Below are 23,219 nucleotides of genomic sequence, written 5' to 3' on the forward strand. Positions count from 1 at the left end.
AAGCTGGGTAAACACTATATGATGTATTGTACGAAATATCGTTTCGATGCAGATCGCAACGATATATCATACACATAATATAGTGTGTACATCCGATGCATACTTCTTGACGGTCGTTTATAGCATCGTCCTATTTGCTGTACAGCACAGCAGAAGGGATGATGCAATGAATGATGTGGTGCAGTTACATGCAGCATATAACGATACATTGCACGATGATACGCTGGACAATGCAATGTGTATGGCGCACGTGATGTATCATTACATTGCAACGCATCATCACTGGGTTATAACATCGTCTAACTCAAAGTTGGGAAAAATGAGAAAGGGGTAAGGCACTGAGGGCCTCATTCAGACCCACTCGCGAGCGGCTGTTTGCTCGCAAGTGGGTCGATGGTGTGCACTGCGCTTGCGCACGACAGAGGGAGCTCCGTCGTGCGCACGCGCGAGACGCGACGAGCGAAGGACTTTCCTTCGCTCGTTGTGTCTGATCAAAGGGGGCGTGCTGTCGATGTTGATTGACAGCACGCCCCCATTGGTGGGCGTGCCGGGGGCGTGCCTGCCAGACGGAGGCGTCCCCAAGGGAATGCCTACCGTCAGAAGCCGGCCCCACTGACATCACTAGTGATGTCAGTGGGAGTGATTTTGGCTCTGATAGAGCCAAAATCACTCCGGGCCTTGCGGTTGAGAAACTCAACCGCAGGCTTCGGCTCGCAGTGACGATGGTCGCGATGGTCAAGACCATCGCGACCATCATCCTGCACACTCGTATAGGCTGTGGGTGGTGACCCACAGCTATACGAGCGTCCAGGAGGACGCTCCATATTTATGGAGGTGGGCCCTGATTCAGAGCGAGCGCTCTGGTCAGAGCGTCCGGCTCTGAATCAGGGCCTGGGTCAGTAATAAATTATCTTTGATACCATAAAAAGAAAAGAAAAAATATCTAATTACATGCAAAATAAAAGAAATATTCTTAAAAAACAATTATATTGCACCAACACAGTACAAAAAAATAATGATCATATAATGTAATTGTCAACATGACCACAATTTTAACAGATTTGGTATCCCTACTAAACAGATATTTGCTTGAATGTAGCAGCATAAACTCTACAGTGTAGAAAGATAATAGCATATCATTAGAACACTTGCAACATAAAGTTGCTCAGGTGGAAATCCCACTGTAATTAGTATACTGTTGTAGAGAACGAGATGTATATTGTTTCAATAAATCTGTAACAAAATATCTTTGTGCCCAGAGAACTTCCAGCGGGCACTTTTAGTAGGCTGGAATAATAAACTGCCTTTAGAGCTTTTAGCAGAAAACAGTCCAGACAAATGGATTGGTATTTCGAGCTTGAAAATAGCAGAACTGCGGATTTATTAGGCGTGGGTATTAGGGAGAGTTTAATTTAAATGGCATGTATGCATAGTGGTTTTATATATTCCAAAACTCAATCCCAAGTGGCATCCATTGTAATTAAAACATCTTAGTCCAGAGACCACAAGTATTTTACCGGTCCATGTTTGTCTTTAGCCGGCAGCAATGTTTAGCTGTGTCCAGTAAATTGAACCGGGGAGCCACCCTGTCCAGCAATAACCCGTATATGTTCAAGCCTCTCCACAAATGGGCACTTGTTACGCGTTTCTCCACCTATTCAAGCCTGTCGGCGGCTTCCTCAGTTCCATTGACACATATACATTTGTCAGGCCAAGATGGTGTAATTTGCATAGGAGCTTCTTTTTGCTGAAGGCACTGGGCAGATTGTTGCACTCTTTAATTGTGTATATCTCCCTGCTACTAAAGTCCAGAATTTTGTTTTAGTGAAGAAAATTTTAAAGTGAACTACTATAGGTCAACCCAAACCACTATTATTTGTGTGATGGAATGCCTTTTTGGAGTAGATCACGTCCCTTTTGGCCACTGAAAAACATGACTGTTATGTGGTCCATATTTTTACACCTAAGTGTATAATACAGATCTAGTACTTGGTACCTGTGGGAACTGGGGTTAGATTATTGGATAGATCGATCTCATCTGGTCTCTGGCGCAGTGCCACTGTCCGTGTCTGATCCTTGCTCTTGGGATCGTAGTTCTTAGCAATATCCATAAATCCAGAAGAATTGGCCATTTGGTGCATTTATTAATGGGCCTAAGAGCTGTAAAGTCAGCAAATCAATGAATAAAGAGTGAAGAATAAGGGCTTGCCCCTAAGTAGTTGAAAGTGGCTTGGATGAAAGATGTTCAATGGAATACAAGACACATCATGTTACAATAAGAAAACTTGGTACAAAAGATCAATTATGAGAATGAATACATTTACATGAAATCAGCAATGACATAGTACAAATTCACATGCATCTTGAAGATATAATATCAGTGTTTTTAATGCACCTCTGATGTCACCACACAAAGCGCTGACATGGGGGAGAAGCTACTCGCTGCTCCATCATATCTGTAAGAGGCAGAAGTGTGGCACTTGGTTAAGATTTCACAGCCAAGTACTACACTCCAACTCTGAATAACAGCCCCACCTACCGGTACAAAGTGGGGGTGTCACTTCTGAGGATCTTCTGAGGAGCTAGGACTGGCCCTGCATTTCCCAACATACGTACAACATACATACAATAACAATGATAAATACGTTTTGGCATTTGATGATCCTATAGACAAAAATACAGTAATAAACCATAATAAAAAGTTCACTTTTAGCTGCAATAACTCAAATATAGAGGGTGAGCCTAACACAGGCAGTATTAACACTTATGTTCTAAAGCATCTGGCACAGATTGTGTACACTTTTGTGATGAAGCTGGCGGTTAGCCTGCAAAACATGTAGAAATAATATTTTGATAAGGATTAAACCTTTGATTGTCACTGTTTGGAATACTTGTCACATGGTGGTGGTACACAAACTTTGCCATCACCAGCCATACCAAAGAAAGCTATCAAACCGCCTACAATATGCCAGTGCATTTTTCTTTTATTAGTTATATCTTAAAAATATACTACACTATTTTGTTATCATCTGTTGTAGAATAAACAATTTTATCTACAACTCAATGGATACCTTATTTCATATATAGATGAGTCTTTGATTAGTGTTTTTTAGGTGAGTACAATTACCTACCTCATTATTACTTTTTGATATACTGGTGCACATTATGGTTTTCCCTTTTTGAGCCCTCCCCACCGATGCATGTTGTGGACCTATGAAGAAAAATTATAATATATTAAAGGTCTATTTCTGACCAGGTGGAAAAAAAATATTTATTCGCAATTAAGATTTTTATACCACACAAAGTACACTATTTTGCTATTGTCTTGAGGCAAAAAGAATAAACCATTCTCTCTCATAGAGGAAATGTTGAGGGAGGTTGTCTCAATAAAATATACACAGTATATGAAGGTGAGGGGAAGAATAGTTCCAGCTGTATTAATTCAGTTTAAAGTCTGACCTCTAGTTCTGTCTGGCCGCTGTATGAGGATTCAGCCCTAGGTATGGTGCACTGCAAAGTTGTAAGGGTGTACATGGAAACATGGACCAGTACTGAAGTCCTTGCAGGCAGTTGAAGTAAGGTGCAAAGGCTTCTGGAGGATTCCTTACTATCCCAAGGAGTAGATACACTAGCAAAGACAGGCTTCTGGACACTTGGACTATGTCTGGACAGCTGGACTGGATCTGGACTATCTCTGGACAGTCAGTCTTTCAGAGGATAGCACTCTACTCTCTGACAGCTCTCCCACTCTGGCATGCAAACCTCTTGTAGCTAATGGTAGCTCTATACATGGCAGGCAATCCATAGTGGCTGCTTTCCCTTTAGCTGTTCTCTCTATTGCAACTTTCTCTTTTGGCACCCACTTTATATCAGGTAGCCCTTGTGTAATGATAGTTCTTGCTCTGGCAGTGTTCTCTAAGGCTATGCCACTCTATGAAAACCACTCTCTCCTCAGTACGTACTTACTCTCCCTTGGTAAGCAAGGCTCTCTGGTAGGCTCACATTTACTTGGGGGGACTGACACTCCTTTCCCAGTGTTTCTCATCCACAATCAAAGCAATTGGCATGCCTATTTCCATAGCCACACTCCAGCGTTTATTCTCCATCCTTTATGCCAAACCTGGGCTGGAGGACGGTCTATGTCAATTTACCCATTGCAATGCCAGAGCCAGTGGCTCTTCTTCCCGTCTCTACCCACTTCCCTTTACAATGGAGTGTCCGGACCGGGACTTACACTGATAAATCACATAATTCACTACAAATAAACAGGCATTAGGAGAATAAATGGAAATGTTCATATTAATAAGGAGGCAGGTCCAAATAAAATATATGTGGTGCATTACAGAAGGTGCAATCAACCATATTGAAAATGCACTGCAGTGTTATCTGCATTGTAAAAGGTACGAGCCATTGTTATCCTCAGTGCTGCAGTCACTACAGATCAGACTGTAATCTCATTGTTACTGCCTCACTGAGTAAGCTCCAGTCACCGATAGGAATATGACTCCCTATGTACTGTCAGTGAGCCCCAATATTTGAAATAAGATGTTTTCTTTGTTTTATAGGTATCTTTTGTATTTACAAATAAAGAGAGATATTTTCCATGGACGACTGCTCTGTTGCTTTGCTGACGCTGCTTTCCTGGGTGCATGTATTGTGCAAGGTTAGTATGTTTTCTTCTTAAGCTCCCTATTATATACCAAAATAAACTGGTATCCACAAAGCAGAGCAATTCCTCATTTATTTTTCACATTTCTGTGTGAACTGGGAGCAGGAGCTTAATGTAATACAAGGGCTTTTGTAGTATATTTTCCTCTTAAAAAGATTTCCGCTTAAAAAACAAACAAAAAAAATAATAATTTCTAAATAACCCCCTGCTGTAATTGTAGTACCACAGGGGACTCGAGTTCTATGCCACAATAGTTCAGAGAATATAACAATAGGCATTTCTCCGAAACAAGTAGCCAGAAGACATTTAAGAGTAAACTGTAGATAAGGAATGGTTGCTGATGATGCCTTAGCCTAAACCTAAATCATTGTGATTCTTCACAACAGTATCTGAAGTGAATAATGATTCTGTGAGGTAAAGTGTTTCAGTGACTGAGGCCCCCATTTACTAATGAGTTTTATCACCAAAACGAATGATAAATGTCACTGTGTATGATAATGGTGCTCCAGCCAATCAGCTACCAACTGTCATTTTTCTAACAGTTGACAGTTGGGAACTGATTCTCTGGAGCACCATTTATCATACACAGTGACATTTATCACTCATTTTGGTGATAAAACTCGTTAGTAAATGAGGCCCTGAGGGCCTGATATAGAGATGGACGCTGTTGGCATTGTTGCTGTGTCTTTGGATTCAGCAGCCTTGCTAACATATAATTATGCAGCAGGAGGCGTCTGAGGAGAAAAGAGGACTTGACAGCATTTGTAGATCTGAGTACTGTATCCTAAGACGCAGCCCCGGATCTTCTACAACACCATCGGCCATCTGAGTAAACCTGAGGTTACTCAGATTGACACTCCAGGAAGTCTGCATTGGCCTTGGCATCCCAGAAAGGGGGGGCAACATGCCCCCATTTTCTGATACGGAGGTCGCCACTGCCCCTAAACGGCCACAGCCTGTCAATCCCCCTGAGCCTGACAGGCTGTGGCTCAGAGGGCACTGCGTGCAACAACGCATGACCCATTCTGCAAAGTTGCATGAATTTTGCAGACTGATGTTTGTACGTTGCACCATTTGTATGGAGGTTGCAATAGTGACCTTGTGGTTTTTGATCTACCGAAAAAAGCATGTGTCTTGATAAATTCGGTTTTTACTTTCATAAAGTGCAAGGTTTGAAAACCTGACAAAAATGTGAAATTGCTATTTGCAAAAACTTTGATGCTCAAAGAATGTTTAACAGCTCTTGCAAAACAACTCATTTATTTAATAAAACATTTTGCCGGATTTGGATTTGGTTCTAATTCGTCGTCTGGTTTTGGATTTGGATTTGCCAAACTGCGGTGATTTGGATTTTTTTACAAAAATTGACAAAAAAGCTAAAATCACATAAATTGGTATTTTTTTTCTTCCTAGAGTATTATTAACCTCAATAGCATTAATTTCCAGTCAATTTAGAACACCTCACAGCTTATAATATTGTTTTCAACATTATTGGCCAAAGGTTGCAGTGAGCTGTCTGGTTACTAAGCGACAAAGCAGCGGCGCAGCCGCACAGACACTGCAATTTAAAGCACATCTATGACACATTGCCACACAGCAGTGGCAGAAATGAAAAGTAGTGCACCCACCCAGTGGGGTACGGCCAGCAGAATCACAGTACTTGTTTACAAAGTGGGCTACAGCCCTAGGAGTCACAGTGCACAATCTTATTCACATTACACTGCACATAGTGCCCCTGATTCACATTACACCATAAAGTAGTGTTTCTTATTTATGTTACGACACACAGTAGTGCCCCTTTTACACAATGCCCATAGTAGTGACCCTTTTACATAATGCCCACAGTAGTGACCCGTTTACACAATGCCCACAGTAGTGACCCTTATACACAAAGCCCACAGTAGTAATGCCCCTTATACAATGCCCACAGCAGTAGTGCCACTTATACAATGCCCACAGCAATAGTGTCCCTTACACAATGCCCCCAGCAGTGGTGTCCCTTACACAATGCCCCCAGCAGTGGTGTCCCTTACACAATGCCCCCAGTAGTGGTTCCCCCTATGCAGTCCCCTTAGTAGTAGGGCCGTAGTATGCCCCCCAGTAGTATGCCCCCCATTAGCAGGCCCCCCCAGTAGTATTCCCCCCATTAGCAGGCCCCCAGCAGTATGCCCCCGCAGTAGTATTCCCCCATTAGCAGGCCCCCAGTAGTAAGCCCCCACAGTAGTATGCCCCATAACCAGGCCCCCAGTAGTATGCCCCCCCAGTAGTATGCTCCCCATTAGCAGGCCCCCCCAGTAGTATGCCCCCCATTAGCAGGCCCCCAGTAGTATGCCCCCCATTAGCAGGCCCCCAGTAGTATGCCCCCATAAGCAGGCCCGCCGTAGTATGCCCCCCATTAGCAGGCCCCCCAGTAGAATGCCCCCATAAGCAGGCACCCAGTAGTATGCCCCCCATAAGCAGGCCCCCAGTAGTATGCCCCCCAGTAGTAGGCCCCCCAAGTAGTAGGCCCCCCATTAGCAGGCCCCTCCATTAGCAGGCCCCCATACACACACATAAAAAAAAAACCACTTACCTGTATTCCCGCTCCAGCAGCCGTCCGCTCTGCTGCCACGTGACGAGGAGGGAGCTGGAAGACTGAGCTCATGAGTGAGCTCCAGCCAGCTCCCTCCATGCAGCAGCCAATGAGAGTCTGTGTGACTCTCATTGGCTGCTGTATCAAACACACAGCTGCCGCTGGTGGCTGTGTGTTTGTTCTGTGTAGGGCAGACCGCTATCACAGTGGTCTGCCCTACACTCGAGGAGCCCTGATGTCGGATTCTGTAGCGAGAATCCGACATCAGGTGACCGCCGTTCGGCCCCGAACGGGGATCCGAGTCAGGCGGGGAACACCCGAACAGGGTTCGGGTGGACTCGGATCCCCTATGTTCGTAGCGGTTCGGATTCCACAGAATCCGATTCCACAGAATCCGAACCGCTCATCTCTATTTAGGATATGTGCTGCGCAATGTGTGTGTTTAAGATGACCTGATGTTATGTCAAAATTAAGTCCTTCATTAATCTATCTCTATGACAGAAAATAGATTTTGTTTATGTTTTATTTACTTGAGAAATGTACAAAATAAAGTTGTAGCACTTTAATTTATGTGTGTTACAATTTAGCATCTAAATACATCCTGCTAAAAATGCAGCTATTATGGGACTGTCCCGCCATCCTAATACAGTAGTGACTTATTTAGTCCCAGCTGATGGGTGCTATGCCATGCTCCTGTGAGTGGGATCATCTCACACGCTAGACCCACCCACAAATGTATTTGTTTTACAGCTGAAATTGGAGATTATGATCCTGATGAACATCCTGAAAATTACATCTGTGACTTCAAGATATTCCCTAAGCAATCACAGAAACTGGAAAGAAAAATAGTTGAAATTCATAAAAGTGAACTCAGGTATCTTATTACACTGATGTAATTCCATTTATGTTATGGTTCTCATGTAGGGTCATGAGTTAAGCAGGGGTGGGGAACCCTTTTTCTGCCGAGGGCCATTTTGATATATATAACATTATTCGCGGACCCGGTGCAGGCCATGCCCCCTACGTGTGATGTCACACGGGGACGGGGTCACAATCGCTAGTGATTACAGCAATGTCTGGAGAATCCAGTGGATGCCCTGGGGAGCTGTAAGGGCAGCATTGTGACTGTCTGAAGCATCCTAAGGATGCTCCAGGCGGCACTGCTGCATAAATTCTGGCTGCAGGGTGCCATTCTAGGCACCCTGCTAGCCAGATGAGGCTAGCAGAAAAAAGCTCCAAGGGACAGACCAAATGATTCTGGGGGCCTTATACAGCCTCCCCTGTCACACTCCTAATTTTTGTTATAAAAATGATTAGAATAATACAAAGAAAATATTTATAACTTATAAACATCTTCTTTGATTATTGTAATCATTTTTATAGTTAACACTCTCCAGCTTTGTGAAGCTCCCTGGGACTGCAGGGAGACGAGAGATAAGGCAGGAACAGCTCAGCCTTGCTTCTGTCTGTCAGGCACTGCTTGCAGAGCTGGGGGCGGGGGTCACACCACGAGCAGTAAGCTGCACAGAAAGAGAGCTAATATAGGCTTGCCTCTGAGTATGGGGGTCGTGCCTTGAGCACTGATGGACACTTTGAATCAGGGCCGTAATGACATGCGAATGACAGAGCGCAGTGCTCTGAACAGCACTGCCGCTCACACACATCTCTTTCATCTAGATAGCAGGGTGCCTGTAACGGCACCCTGCTGCCAGAATCTCTGCTGCACTGCTGCCTGAAGCATCCTTAGGACACTCCAGACTGTCACAATGCTGCCCTTACATCACCCTGGAGCATCCTTAGGATGCTCCGGGCATTACTGTAATCACCTGCTCCTGGCGCCGGGTGCAGGACATGCCCCTTCTATGTGATGTCATGCGGAGGGGAGATGGCCTGCACCGGACGCCGGGAGCACTAGCTACGGCACTGCCTTAGATGTGTCATGTGACCAGGAAGTGCACTGCAGTATTTAGAGATCAGAGCTCAGTCAGCAGTAGCAAGAGAAGACTAAGTGATGCAGGTACAGATGTGTCCACATACATCTATCTCCCGTGCACTACAAGTCACGCTACACATAACGCGTGAGCTCCATGTGACTCGGTAGCACTGAGCGTCTTTTCGTGCAATCTTTTACCTTCAAATGCATCTTATTCGCACAGCGATGCGAATAGATAGCACAATAGATAGCTTATGCTGATTAAAATGATATGCAGCATACCTATGTTCTGTGTGTGACTGCGAGTGTATCTGCGTGCTAAACGCTAATGTAACGTTTCGCATGCAGATACACCCGCACTCGCTCACAGAACATAGGCATGCTGCATATCATTTTAATCAGCAGAAACTGCTTGTGCTATCTATTCGCATCACTGTGCGAATAAAATGCATATGAAGATAAAAGGCACACGAAAAGATGCTCAGCGTTACAGAGTCATGCCACGGCATCGCGTGACTAGAAGGGCTGTTTAACGCGCAAAGAGGCTAGATGTATGAGGACCCATCTGTAGGAGAATGAATGGACACTGAAGCTTATACCCCTTTCACATCACAAACCTGGCTCTGATCCGGGATTTTGAACACGGGTCCAACCCAGCTGCGACCCGGGTCAGAGCTCTTTCACACTGCACCTTCGACCCTTGATATTCCCGGGTTGGCCCCGTTCACACTGAACCCGGGTCAGCCCTGTAAAACTTTATGAATATCATTAAAAATTTACTTTTTCAGGCTCTCAAAGATAAGATGACAAAAGAGAAAAAAAAGGGTAGGGTGGGGACTGCTCCCAGCATTGCAGGCATCATGGCTGATGGATTACCACTGTGTAGCCCTGAGTTTGAGTGTTTGTGCTTTACTGCTGTTTGAGTCAGCCAGTGAGAGCATGATACAGCTTCTGACAGCATAGTGTACAGTTCACTTCTTCATCACTCCAATGATCCATCACTGTAATGACAGCAGTGGTATTAACCCCTTTCAGGCTGCCGGAATGCTGCCTCTGCTGTTGTCTGCAGTGTGCTGCCTGTGTGTCAGGCTGCTGACATAATCAAGTGAGACCCAAGAACATCCAATCAGCTGTGTTTGCTGAGTTCCGGGTTGGATAATCCAGGTAGGGCCTGTTCACACTGCACTATGACCTGGGTCGGTCCATTGTTCAACCCTGGTCGATTGCAGGGTTGAAATTTCGGGAATTTTTCTAATGGTGCGTTCATACTGCACCTCGACCCGGGTAGACCCGACAATATCCCGGGTTACTTTTGCAATGTGAAAGGGGTATTAGTGTAGTGAGGGGAGAGTTACAGTGAGTAGGGGTGAGACAGGCTCCCAGCACTCAGACCCATCTCTATGTATGCCTCGCCAGCCATTGACCTCACCGTACGTCACTGATATAGCATATGGGTCAGGTTTTTCAGTGAGTGATATACCGTATATACTCGAGTATAAGCCGAGTTTTTGAGCACATTTTTTGTGCTGAAAAAGTACCCCTCGGCTTATACTCGAGTCATGCCCGCATGGTATGCAGCTGAGTAGCGTACCATGCGGGCCGCGGTGCAGACTGTGTCTCTGTGACACAGCTGCACCGCGTGTGTAGCGCTGACCGGACAGAGTTTGGTCACCACTACACACTGCCAAACACACAGCCGCTGGAGCCGGCAGCTGTGTGTTTGTTGTAATCAGCAGCCGATGAGAGTCTGTCAGACTCTCATCAGCTGCTGCCGCTCCCACTGCGGGAGCCATCTTCCGGCTCCCGCAGTGGGTAATGGGAGAGACGTCGTCATGACGACGTCTCTCCCATAATGCAAAGCGGCCGAGGAGCCAGTAGCAGGTTCGGGACCAGGAGCGGGGTTTCAGGTAAGTGTTTTTTTTATTATTTTTTTATTACATCTCTCTCTACTGGAGGGGCTACTACTGGGGGCAGTACCAGGGGGGGATTACTACTGGGGGCACTAACAGGGTGGGTATTAATACTGGGGGCACTACCAGGGGGTGATAATGCTACTGGGGGCACTACCAGGGGGGGTATTACTACTGGGGGCACTACCAGGGGGGTATTACTACTGGGGGCACTACCAGAGGGGAAATATTACTACTGGGGGCAGTACCAGGGGGGGGGATTACTACTGGGGCAGTACCAGGGGGGGATTAATACTGGGGGCAGTACCAGGGGGGATTACTACTGGGGGCACTACCAGGGGGGATTAATACTGGGGGCACTACCAGGGGGGGATATTGCTTCTGGGGGCACTACCAGGGGGGGTATTACTACTGGGGGCACTACCAGGGGGGTATTACTATTGGGGGCACTACCAGAGGGGGAATATTACTACTGGGGGCAGTACCAGGGGGGGATTACTACTGGGGCAGTACCAGGGGGGGATTAATACTGGGGGCAGCACCAGGGGGGGATTACTACTGGGGGCACTACCAGGGGGGGCACTACCAAGGGGGGGATATTGCTTCTGGGGGCACTACCAGGGGGGTTATTACTACTGGGGGCACTACCAGGCGGTGTATTACTACTGGGGGCACTACCAGAGGGGGAATATTACTACTGGGGGCAGTACCAGGGGAGGGATTACTACCAGTAGCTGCTGCATTTCCCACCCTAGGCTTATACTCGAGTCAATAAGTTTTCCCTGTTTTTTGTGGTAAAATTAGGTACCTCGGCTTATATGCGGGTCGACTCATACTCGAGTATATACGGTAATTGAATTGAAGATTGGGGCCGGGAAGTTCTAAATGGAAAATGCATAAAAACCCTGTTTGCGGATTTTACCGCATTTTCCATATGTATCATTGGCTGTCCGCCAAGCAGTGGCGGAAGTCCCGGAGACAATGGAGTCATTTGCCGCCGGGCACCAGCCCTGAAGGGGGCACCTGGCTCCATTGTCCCCGGGAGCTGCATGGAGAAGGAGCGCCGCTGAGCGGCGCTCCACCTCCATTGGCGTAACTACGGAGGGTGCAGCGGGTGCGGTCGCACCCCCTGCACTCTTCATTTGCTGGGCGCCCTCTGAGTGTGTTACCAGCGGGCGCCCGGCTCCTATTCAAACCCCCGGCGGCAGCTGGAGGACGGAGTTCCCTCCGTTTTCCGGGTCCCTCAGTGCACTATGGGAGTGACATCATGACGTCACTCCCATAGTGCCGAGGAGCGGACGCCGGGGACAGAGCTCAGGAGTGAGCTCCGTCTTCCGGGTCCCGCAGTGCACTATGGGAGTGACGTAGTGACATCACTCCCATGGTGCCGAGGAGCAGACGCTGGGGATGGACGGCAGCAGCACTGGAGCGGGGATAAGGGTAATTTTTTTTTTTTGTGTGTGTGCGCGCACGGGGGGGGCGGCTCACTACTGGAGGCAACTACAGGGTGCTTACTATTGGGGGGCAACTACAAGGGGCTCACTACATGGTGCAACTAATGGGGGACCACTACTGGAGGCACTGCATAGGGGGACCACTACTGGGGGCATTGTATTAAAGGAACTGCATAGGGGGGGCAGCAGCAGCTGGGGCTGGCATAGGTGCTGGGGGGTGGTACATTTTAATTTGGGGGGGGGGCACCAACATTTATCTTGCCTCCGGCACCTTGGATGAAGTTACGCCACTGCCGCCAAGGATCTGAAGTGGAGGGTAACGCCAGTCGGATCTCTCCCAGCATGTCCCGCCGCCGCCGAGTCACTCTGCACATGCGCAGATGGACTCTCGGGTAGCTTGTGCAGCAGAGGGATCTTTTCAGAACACTCTAGCTGTATCTACTTACCTTCTGCGTCTCTGGTTGTCACTGGAGGGCCGCCACCCACCCTCCCCCCTGCCCCAGTCAGACCTGCAGCATCAGGTCCATCGCTGCCACTGCTGTGCCCTCTTCCGGCCCCGGCTCGCAGAAGAACTGCTCTGGGAGCCAGGAGGGAGCTGTTTTGAGGTAAGATGACATGGCAGGATCTTTTCAGATCCCTCTGCTGTATCGGGTGCTGTACGCCATTTCAGGATAGTGTACAGTATCACTGTATTACTGTCAAGTTCCAAAAAAATGCTTTTTCAGAACTTGATGAATTACATAATTTCGTATGGGGACTGTGGAAATTATTGAGGCACATATATGTGATATCTCCTGCATTACATGTTTGATGAATAACACTGACTCCTAATTTCCACACAAATAGATGTAAATCTTGGTTTTCACCTAGTTTCGTAGAAATTAAGTGAAGAATAGATCCCTTAGTACCAATACTGTGGCATTGCTACAGCTCCCACCCAGCTTACCCATGTTTGTGCTCTATCTCTCACTAATACTCATATTCTATTCTAGGCTGTAGGGATAAATGGGCCTGATTCAGTCCCACTCGCGAGCGGCTGTCCGCTCGCAAGTGGGTCGATGTTATGGACTGAGCATGCGCACGACGGAGGGAGCTCCGTCGTGCGCATGCGCCAGACGCGACGAGCGAAGGAAAGTCCTTCGCTCGTTGTGTCCGATCAAAGGGGGCGTGCTGTCAATGTTGATTGACAGCACGCCCCCTTTGGTAGGCGTGCCGGGGGCGTGCCTCCCTGACAGGGGCGTTCCCACGGGAACGCCTCCCGTCAGAAGCCGGCCCACTGACATCACTAGTGATGTCAGTGGGAGTGATTTTGGCTCTGATAGAGCCAAAATCACTCCGGAGCATGCGGTTGAAAACCTCAACCGCAGGCTCCGGCTCGCAATTTCGATGGTCGCGATGGTCACGACCATCGCGGCCATCACAATGCACGCTCGTATAGCCTGTGGGTGGTGACCCACAGCTATACGAGCGTCCAGGAGGATGCTCCATTTTCATGGAGCCCGGCCCTCATTCAGAGCGTGCGCTCTGCTCAGAGCGTACGGCTCTGAATGAGGGCCAATATGTCTATATTGTAACCTTGTTATTAATATTTGCAGTGACAGGAGATGTCATATATTGTTTAATCATGAACTTGATTAAAGAGCTTGAATGTTCTCTAACTTATAATACTACTATAGCTACTGTATTTTGGCTTTTCTCTATCTTTTGAAAGGAAATGTTTGGTTGCCATCAGTAATTCAGTACAGATTGCGAATGAGACCCACACACAGTAAAATTTTTTAAACAATATGTCCGTTTTCGACCATTTGGAACTACTTATCGATTAAAAAGTGCCGTGTGTAGACAATGGTGATGCGCACTCCCGCTGTCATTGATCGTGGTCGCTGATCTCTTGAATATGCAGAAAGATCTCGACATGTCGTTCACGATATGCCACACATCATTCCGTGTGTATGCACGGTGAACGATGTGAAGGCCGACACAGATGCACTCATGGATCAGGGAGATCCGTGATGCATGCATCTGTGTGTAAAAAAATAAACACAGATGCATGGACGGATCCGTCTGTGCTTCTGTGTTTAAAAAAAATCAGTAACCTTTGTAAAAATAAAAGAAAATGCCGTGAACCCCCCCCCCCCAAAGAACAACTAGCACCAGGCTTTGGAGACCCAGTACTGGTTGTGCTAAAGGAATCAGTATGATTTACCGCCGGCCGCATGGCCTGCGGTTCAAATCCCGACAGCGGCTGGCCAAAACAGGAGGAAATCCTGTCATCCCTAAGGTAAGTACTAACTAACCTAATTCCTCCCCTAACCCTCCCATAGGGGTGCCTAACCCTAACCTTCCCCCCCAGCACCTAACCCTAACCCTAACCCCTCCTAAGTGCCTAAACCTAACCCCCCCTTCCCTGCTGCCTAAACCTAAGTCCCCCAGGGGGGTGCCTAACCCTAACCTCCCCCCGGGGGTGCCTAACCCTAACCCTCCCTCTCCCTTGCCAAACCCTAATTTCCCGGGGGTGCCTAACCCTAAGTCCCCCCTGGGAGCCCTAACCCCCCCCCCCGCGACTGTCTGCGCCCGGCTTACCTTCGATCAGTAAACCGGTTGTCGGGCTCCCGGTGTAGGTCTAATGACAGGCATCGGGATTTTGACGCCTGTCATTAGTGCCTCGTTGGGATTAAGCAGTCGGGAATACATCCATCGGCTTCCCGTGCTAAATACAGGGGGCAAACGATGTAGGGGTCCCCTGTATTAAGCACAACCAGCACTGAGCTATTCAGAACCAGCCCTGGTTGCCAAAATACTGGGGACAAATAACGTATTTAGTGCAACCAGCACTGGGCTCTGATCCGGTTCTGATTCTGGAAATACAGGGGTGAAATATGCGTAGGGTCCCCCTGTAATTTCCATAACCAGCACCGAACTTTTTCTGGTGGGGTGGTAATGCCACAGCCAGGGGAACCCTTTCACCGGGTTCCGCGGCCAAAGCATTACCCGACCGCTAGTTAGCCCTGGGGAGTTGAGGATCCTCCCAATTAAGGGGTCCCCCTCTCATGGGCACCCCAGGCTTAGGCTGATAGCCCGGGGCTATTCCCGGCACCCCTGGATCGGTGGGTGCAGGTTTGATTATGTAGTGTGGCGCATTTGAAAGAGTTAAAAATATTAGATCACACACGATCTAATGAATATTCAAATCATTAGATTGTGCACGATAGATTTTATAGATTGCTGCACATTGTACACTGGAGCTGCCGGCGAGAGTTCAAGGGAGATCGATAACGAGATTGGATCGCTGCCTACATCCTACCTTGTGTACCCATCTTAAGTAGAAAGTACAGGAGACAATCATTGTATACTAGGTGAGATGGATCATGTTGTTTCTGGATATTTTGTTATGCTCATTGTTAGATACACATTTAACATCAGCTATGAAATTCCATACTTCCATAAAAAATTAGCTTATGTTATAACAATAAAGTTGATTTCTTAATCTTCTACCCAGGTTCATTATATGCATAAATGTATATACCCATACTTTAACTTATCGTGATAACTGATTCCTTCTTTACCCATTCTTGCCTACTGTACTGTACCATTTTTTCAACTTTACTATATTGCTTATACCTTTTTATGCAATAAAAACTTTAATTCTTTATTTTGTAACAACAAGAAATACCAATCTGTATTACTGCTTGCGTTGACTTATGAAACACAAGCAAAATGTGAATTCTCAGGACATGTTTTGCTTACTTTGTAACTCTTGTAATGACCCCTTCATCCTACACTTTGTCATTACAGAGATCAGAGCCCAGCTGTTGCAGAATTTAATTTGCTATTGAAAGCACATTCCCTGGAAACCTACGGTGTTGACCCCCATCCGTGCAAGGTATCACAGCTGTCCCTAACCAGCGGTCAATAGTCTGCTGCTTCACTATCAGCTTTTTAGCCATAAATGTATATCTTGTGAATCGATAATATGCCTGCCTCATAGCTTTATGACCTATCAAAGCCAAGTCTATGCAGCTAATGTGATACATTCTTTTCCATTTAATGCAATCTGTACAGTGTGACTGACGAGTTAAGTGGCTCATTGATGAAGACTTAAATATCGACTGTAAAGGGTGATATGGTAATTCACATTCTTGTGATTTATGCAAGGTCTTACTATCCACATGTAGCTTTGCTGAGCCGTTCTAATTATTTCTTTCTGTTAAATAATTCTGCCATTCAATTTTTTGTTCCACATTGCTTAAAGAGGACCTGCCACCTACACACAATGGAGTCTAACCCAATATGCAGCCTATCAATTTAGTAAGAACTGGTGACATTACTTATGGTTTGCCTGACTCATTTTCATTGGAAATTCCTTTTTTACAGATGTTTAAAGTCATCTTAAAACTGTGAACTTCTAAATGTAATATTAAGTACTCAACTGTTCTATGTCTAGACCTCTGACTGACCCAAGCAAAATGCACCACCCATTTACTAAAATAGTAGGACCACCAAAATGGTTTCAATATTGCATATGTTTAGTACTATTGTGTTGAACATTGGGTTTGATGAGTGAAGCTTAGTGAATCACACCATGACCATCAGTTTTTTGTGTAAACATATTTTTCATATAGGCAACCAGATTATGGAAAGATCACTGGGCAGTTGGTAGAGAGCTTAATATGACAGTAACTCATTGCCTACATGTGATCTCAGGGCTGCATTATCTTATCAAGATGATCAGTCACTTACAGATGCTCGCCCTTGCAAGCTTACCCAAGTTTAAGTTTTGCCCTCAATATATATTTGAGAAGTAAATCAGTCTTTATATAGTTACTGCTAAATAATTCACATCAAGATCACAAAAGTTTTTTGCAGTGTTTGTGAATTTTACAGCAAAAGTCTTATTCTAAAGCTGGGTACACACTGAGACCATGTCGGCACGATATGCCGTTTCCAGCTGAATCTCAACGACATATCAGCCGCATCGCTTAGTGTGTACAGCCAATATGAGCGATCCCGTGGTCGCATGCGATCTTGGCCTTGTTTCACTTCCAACTGGACGATATTGCATGTGGCCACGTTGCAGATTATGAAGGACGGAACGAGGGATTGTTCTGTCATTCATTACATAGTTCTATTGTGTACCCGCGGTACAATATATTGGCATTTGATTACCCTTAACGGCAACTGTAAAACAATTTTTCTTACTGTGGCCCATCAGCAGAGCTGCCCAGAACCCATGAGCCAGGACATGCGTCAAACACATTTTAGTGATTGTATCTTTTGAAACAAATAGTTGCAAATCTTCCCTGACTGCTTAAAATGCTAGATGTGAATGGCTCTAGAATACTACATTGTCTTGTCAAAGCCTGTGTCCTCGGATCACATACTGCAGATAAGTTAAATTACTGCCAATGTAAAATTAATGCTGGTGGCTTTACATATGATGTGTGATCATCTGCTTTTTTTTTTTTTTTTAGCCGGCCTCCTGGCCACTCGCTAAGCCATCGGGCTTGCGACGAGACCCTTGTGGTAGGGTGTCGTCTGCCGCAAGCCCCAGTGAGCTCCCTGCTCTAATAGAGCCGGAAGCTCACTACTGACCTCACGAGTCCTTCAGGAGCGCCTCAGTTTGTCCAGCCACCCCCCCCCCCGCCTACAAAACGGGGCGAGCTGTCGATCAACATCGACAGCCACCCCGTTTGTAGCGAGCCCCTTAGTGAGTGAATTTCTCACTCGCTCCGGGGCTTGCGAACGCGTGTGGCACGTGCGCAGTGCCCCACCATCGACCTGCTTGCGAGCAGAGCGCTTGCGAGCTGGTCTGAATGAGGGCCTCTATGCATATCCTTCTAGTCCTGGATCCTCCTTCACTCTAATTGGCCAGAACATGAGAAAATCCACTGACTGTAAATGGTTAGAAGCAGCTAAGCCCACATGGAGTTTAGCCCAAAAGCGGATCCAGTCTCCCACCCAACAATTTTAACCTGTTCACTACTACTGACTGCTGTATGGAAGTGCAGCCATTGCAGCACATCATGCATGGAAAAAGACAGGGCCAGCTCCAGAAGGAGTCGCGCCCTGTGCAGATATGGAATCCGACGCGCTTGTCCGAAAAGGGGCATGCCCTAATTACCCTAGGCCATAGGTACCTAAATGACACGCTATTTGGAGGCGGGCCCATATGACACGCTTCCCATTTAACGTCAGGCTGGGAGCTTCCCCCAGCACTCCTTCAGTACCTGGGCTTCCCCCAGCCCTATTCCTGCACTGAATGGCACGCGGCAACCATTTCTCTTCTTTGGGGCCGGCACAGCCGCACAGCTGCCACGGTGGTGGTGCCTCACTTGCAGACCACCGGCGGGACACATCGGCCTGTGGGTGGAACAGTGTGGCAGTGCCCAAAAAACGGGACTGTCCCACTGAAATCGGGATGGTTGGGAGGGGTGCGCCTTCTATGGGGTGGCGCCCCTGTTCGACCGCACTGGTCGAACGTGCCTCGAGCCGGCACTGGAGAGAGAGGATACAGCTGCTACTCAATGGCAGCAGCCTCCCTTCCCTTCCCAGCACAGCACAAGCTGCTGTGTGTTGGGCTGTAGAGGGTCCAGGAAGGCTAATGCCCCTGAGCAGCAGCAGTCTCTTCTATCTCTCTGCATGAGGTGCCGCTTAGGTAAGTGGATCCGGGATTATAATCATTAATTCCCAGGTATTACGGGATTCAAAACTGTGGATAGAGCCCGGGGCAGTGGGATAATATACCTTCTCGGTTCCTGGCGCATTATACAGTCCTCTCAGGCTTTCCCAGCTGCTGGTAGAATAGATGGAGTCCCATGATGTAGTTGCTCTCAGTCACAGGCTGGGACTGCACTGCGTGGTGACATCACTGTGGGGCACACTCCCAGCCAATCAGTGACTGAGACTAGCCGTATGACAGGACTCCAGTTCTTCTACTGTAGCTGGGCCCGGAAGAGGACCAGACAATGCCCCTGATGGCAACTGAAGCCGCTACTGACCACAACTGTGTGACCAAGGTAGGTGAAAGGGGAGGAGGGAGAGGGATGCCTGGGGGGGGGAGGGGGGGTGAGGGAATAGGAAATCAGGGGGAGGGGGAGGAAGGATATCTTTGTACACTTCCATCCCGAGATTGAGATTTTTTGTTCATTCACGAATTCCAGGTTTACAAAAATGGGACTGGGTTGGCTTTCCTACCCTAGTGCCCCTGCACTGCTATAGAATGGTAGTGCACAAGTAAGAAATGGGGGAGATCCCCCCACCCTCACCGTGGATCCGCCCGTGGTTTAGCCACAATGTACTACAGAAGTGGTCAATCCTCAAGTCTCCTAACAGTTCACATTTTCCAGAACACCTAGCTGGTACACAGGTGTAGTCATTACTGTCACATGTTGTGCTGCCTTCATTCCTGACACATTCTACAGATGCACAGGAGGTGGCCTGTAAATCATGAACTGTTAGAGCTATTTCAGATGCAGTGATTTTGTCCGGACAAAAAAGAAACGTCGCGGCAGCCGTCCTTGTCAGTGGGTATTCACAGCTGTAACACAGCGACCGTGCTGTATTTGTGTCCTCTAAAAGCAGGCATTTCTCAGTTTGACTGCAAAACACTCTACGGAAAAAAAAGTTCTGATTTTTTCCTGTCCAGACAAAACTGTTGTGTCTGAAATAGCTCTTTGGGATTCTTGAGGACCTGTTGGGCCACCCCTGATGTTTTAGATTAAAACAATGTGCTAGACCTACTTTGACATAAGTCATCCATACATAAAACCACATTGATCCATGTAAAAAAATCCAATTATTTTTTATTTGTAAAAAAAATGGAATGCATGGATGCTCCCTCTCTCCAATACAGGAGTGTGGGAGACATATAAGAGAAGGGGTAGATGTACTAAGCCGTGGAGATAGATAAAGTCCCAACCAATCAGCTCCTAACTGCCATTTTTAAACACAGCCTGTAAAATGACAGTAGGAGCTGAGTGATTGGTACTTTATCTCTCTCCACTTTATCACTCTCCACGGCTTAGTACATCTCCCCCTAAGGGGCATATTTATCAATAGTTTCAGACCCGATAATTGTAATTTCTTATCGCCGCTATTCGCAGCAATAAGAAATTATATACCCCCTAAATGTGTTCACATTCACATGCAGGGACAGGGGTTCTGAAAGGAGCCTCTCTCTGCAATGGGTTAGGAGTGAAGTGATCTTATCAGCGGTCTCTTCACTCCTCTTTCGCGTCTCCTGCGCATGCGAGGTCTACTGACCATTCATGTGCCGCGGCCATTGCCGGAGAGGGCTCCAGGTTTTTACGAAATGTAGCCCATAGGCTACAACAAGCTATTGACACCTTCAGCTTGGTAAATCTGACAGCTTTGCAGCCCCCATATAAACCAATGGACATATCTTCTGCGATCCCATCATGGTTCATTCGGGGATACTGAATATTTGCTTGTGTTTCCCGAAGATACCGAGACCTGGAAAACATGCACTGTTTGGGGTCCTGAGGACCAAGTTTGAGAACCTGGGATCTAAAGTAAATAGCTAAACTTGCTTTTCTACCTACAATGAGGAGCGTTTATATCTTACTGTCGCTCCTTTCTTTTTCTGTCACTTTAAGGATTCAACAGGGACCACAACATTTCTCGGGTATACTGCCGCAGGGTTTGTCGTTTTCCAGGGTAATAAGAGAATACATTTAATAAGATGGTAAGCAGTTTATTTTACCTCATATTGTTCATTTCTATATAGAGTTCTGAAACATAGATGATAAAAGTTACATGTAATGGCATGAAACGTTGAGTATAAGGCATGTGATGAGCTGGGCAGATGGTGTGGTGATCTCTGTTGTGTTTGGAGTGCTGCTAATAAATGCAGTCATTAAGGCTTTGTATGGCCAGACTCATTGTTGCAGTGAGATCTCCCATTGGTCCAATGCTATTGATAAACATGGGCGTTCCTGGGTGGTGACTGGGAGATGGTATGAAGTGAATGCAAAAAAAAATCAGTGTCATGGGTGTATAAGCAGCTGCGTTCTCAGATGTAGAGCTACAGCCATAGAGGACATGCTTAGACACTACACCTTCCATAGGGCTGGTACAAGTTTTGATTGTGTTCGCGATGGTGCGCCAATGGTAGCGTGTTAAAAATCACCAGTGGTGTTACAGTGTCCAGAGAAGCTTAGAGTGGACGTTACAGTGCTTGCACATTCAGACGCATGCTAGTACGCAAAGGGGAGGCTGAAACTAGCATTTGAATATTATCGCTGCCGCGACTCTGCAAGCATACTGTATGCACCAGCGGCTGCATCTACATACTCAACTGACTCAGGCCCTAAATGTGGGAAAGGGGGAACTTCCTGTAACAATGTTCATGATCAGCACTTAGCTCACGTGATTTGTGGTTTAGACTTAAAGTGGACATGTCCGGTACAAAGTAGTGATTGAATGCAGCAAATTCACTGGGAATCAGTACCTTGTAAAGCTGGGTACACACATGGCCGATAGGTCGGCTGTTCTGCCCACCTGCCAACCTATTTAACAATTGGTGTGCATGTACACTTACCAATCATTCGTGTGATATATCTGGTGACGTCATAATCAATGACTTCTGCTGCAGACATATCAGGCTGTCGGTGGGGCGGCCTTACAGACAGCCAGATGAAACAATATATCTGCTAGATTTATCATCGGCTGTGCTGCAGGGCTGATCTCATCCGATATGTCTGTGAAAGATGTAGTTCACAGACATATCTGGTGTACACACCTGCCGATGCACTACAGATATATATAGCCCTTTCAATGGAATGGGCGTTATATCTGTCAGAGTGTACCCAGCTTAAGTCAGGCCTCATGAATATCAGCTTGGCAGTGCCATAGTGTTGTCGCTGTTTCCTAACACATTGAAAGGCTTCAATTATATCAACCTGCAAAAGTGGATGCCTTCAATGTGTGTGGGTGACAGGCTCACATTAAAAGCCAAAGGACCAACCACTTTTTCATTATGTATCTCTGAGCAGGGATTGTTTAGGTATAGGTATGGTCACATAAGTTATTCATACTTGCCTACTGTCCCAGAACCAGGGCCGACACTAGGTTTCTCAGCACCCAGCGCCGTCCTGTGCTACACTCCCACTGCCCTCTACCCCTTCCCTCCCCCACTCCCTTTACCTGAGCCTATATATGTCAGTAACTCCAGCATCTGGGTGGAGGGTGAAGTTCTTCTGGAGCCGGCCAGGTTGTGGTCCTGGCACCCTTGTGTAGCTGCACGGACAGAACGTGCCTCGAGCCGACCCCACCACTCCCGGCCGCCTGGAAAAGTGGGCAATGTCTCAATCACGCAGCCATGCTCCAAGCCACCCCCTCCCCCCACCAGAATGTCAGCAAGCATGTTTAGTAAAGCCTAGGACATATTTTTTCATTACAAACCACTAATAGTGTTAAAAATAAATGTAAAAAAAAAAGTAAGTTAATGATTGGAAAGTCCACAACTACAGTACAGATGTGTACACATACACCTATCCTCCGTGCGCTACAAGTCGCACTACACATAACGAGGGAGCTCCGTGTTACTTGATAGCGCCATGCGTCTTTTGTGCAAATTTTTACATTCAAATGCATGTTATTTGCACTGTGATGTGAATAGTTAGCACAAGCAGCTTCTGCAGATTAAAATAATATGCGGCAT

At 46.8% G+C, this 23,219-nt stretch overlaps 1 protein-coding gene across 1 annotated transcript in view; it reads left to right on the plus strand.

The window, feature by feature from the left end:
* The window catches only part of FRMD3 (FERM domain containing 3), a 247,169-nt gene that overhangs the window by 173,380 nt on the left and 50,570 nt on the right, over positions 1–23,219 (plus strand). The window contains exons 5-8 of the mRNA XM_088470113.1: positions 4,566–4,663; positions 7,992–8,115; positions 16,334–16,421; positions 21,154–21,242. Of these exons, the coding sequence (XP_088326239.1) occupies positions 4,566–4,663; positions 7,992–8,115; positions 16,334–16,421; positions 21,154–21,242 (399 nt within the window). The remainder of the gene's footprint in view (positions 1–4,565; positions 4,664–7,991; positions 8,116–16,333; positions 16,422–21,153; positions 21,243–23,219) is intronic.

This window comes from Taudactylus pleione, unplaced genomic scaffold (genome assembly GCF_031769625.1).
Source record: "Taudactylus pleione unplaced genomic scaffold, aTauple2 ptg000095l, whole genome shotgun sequence".
In the NCBI taxonomy this organism is placed as follows: Eukaryota; Metazoa; Chordata; class Amphibia; order Anura; family Myobatrachidae; genus Taudactylus; species Taudactylus pleione.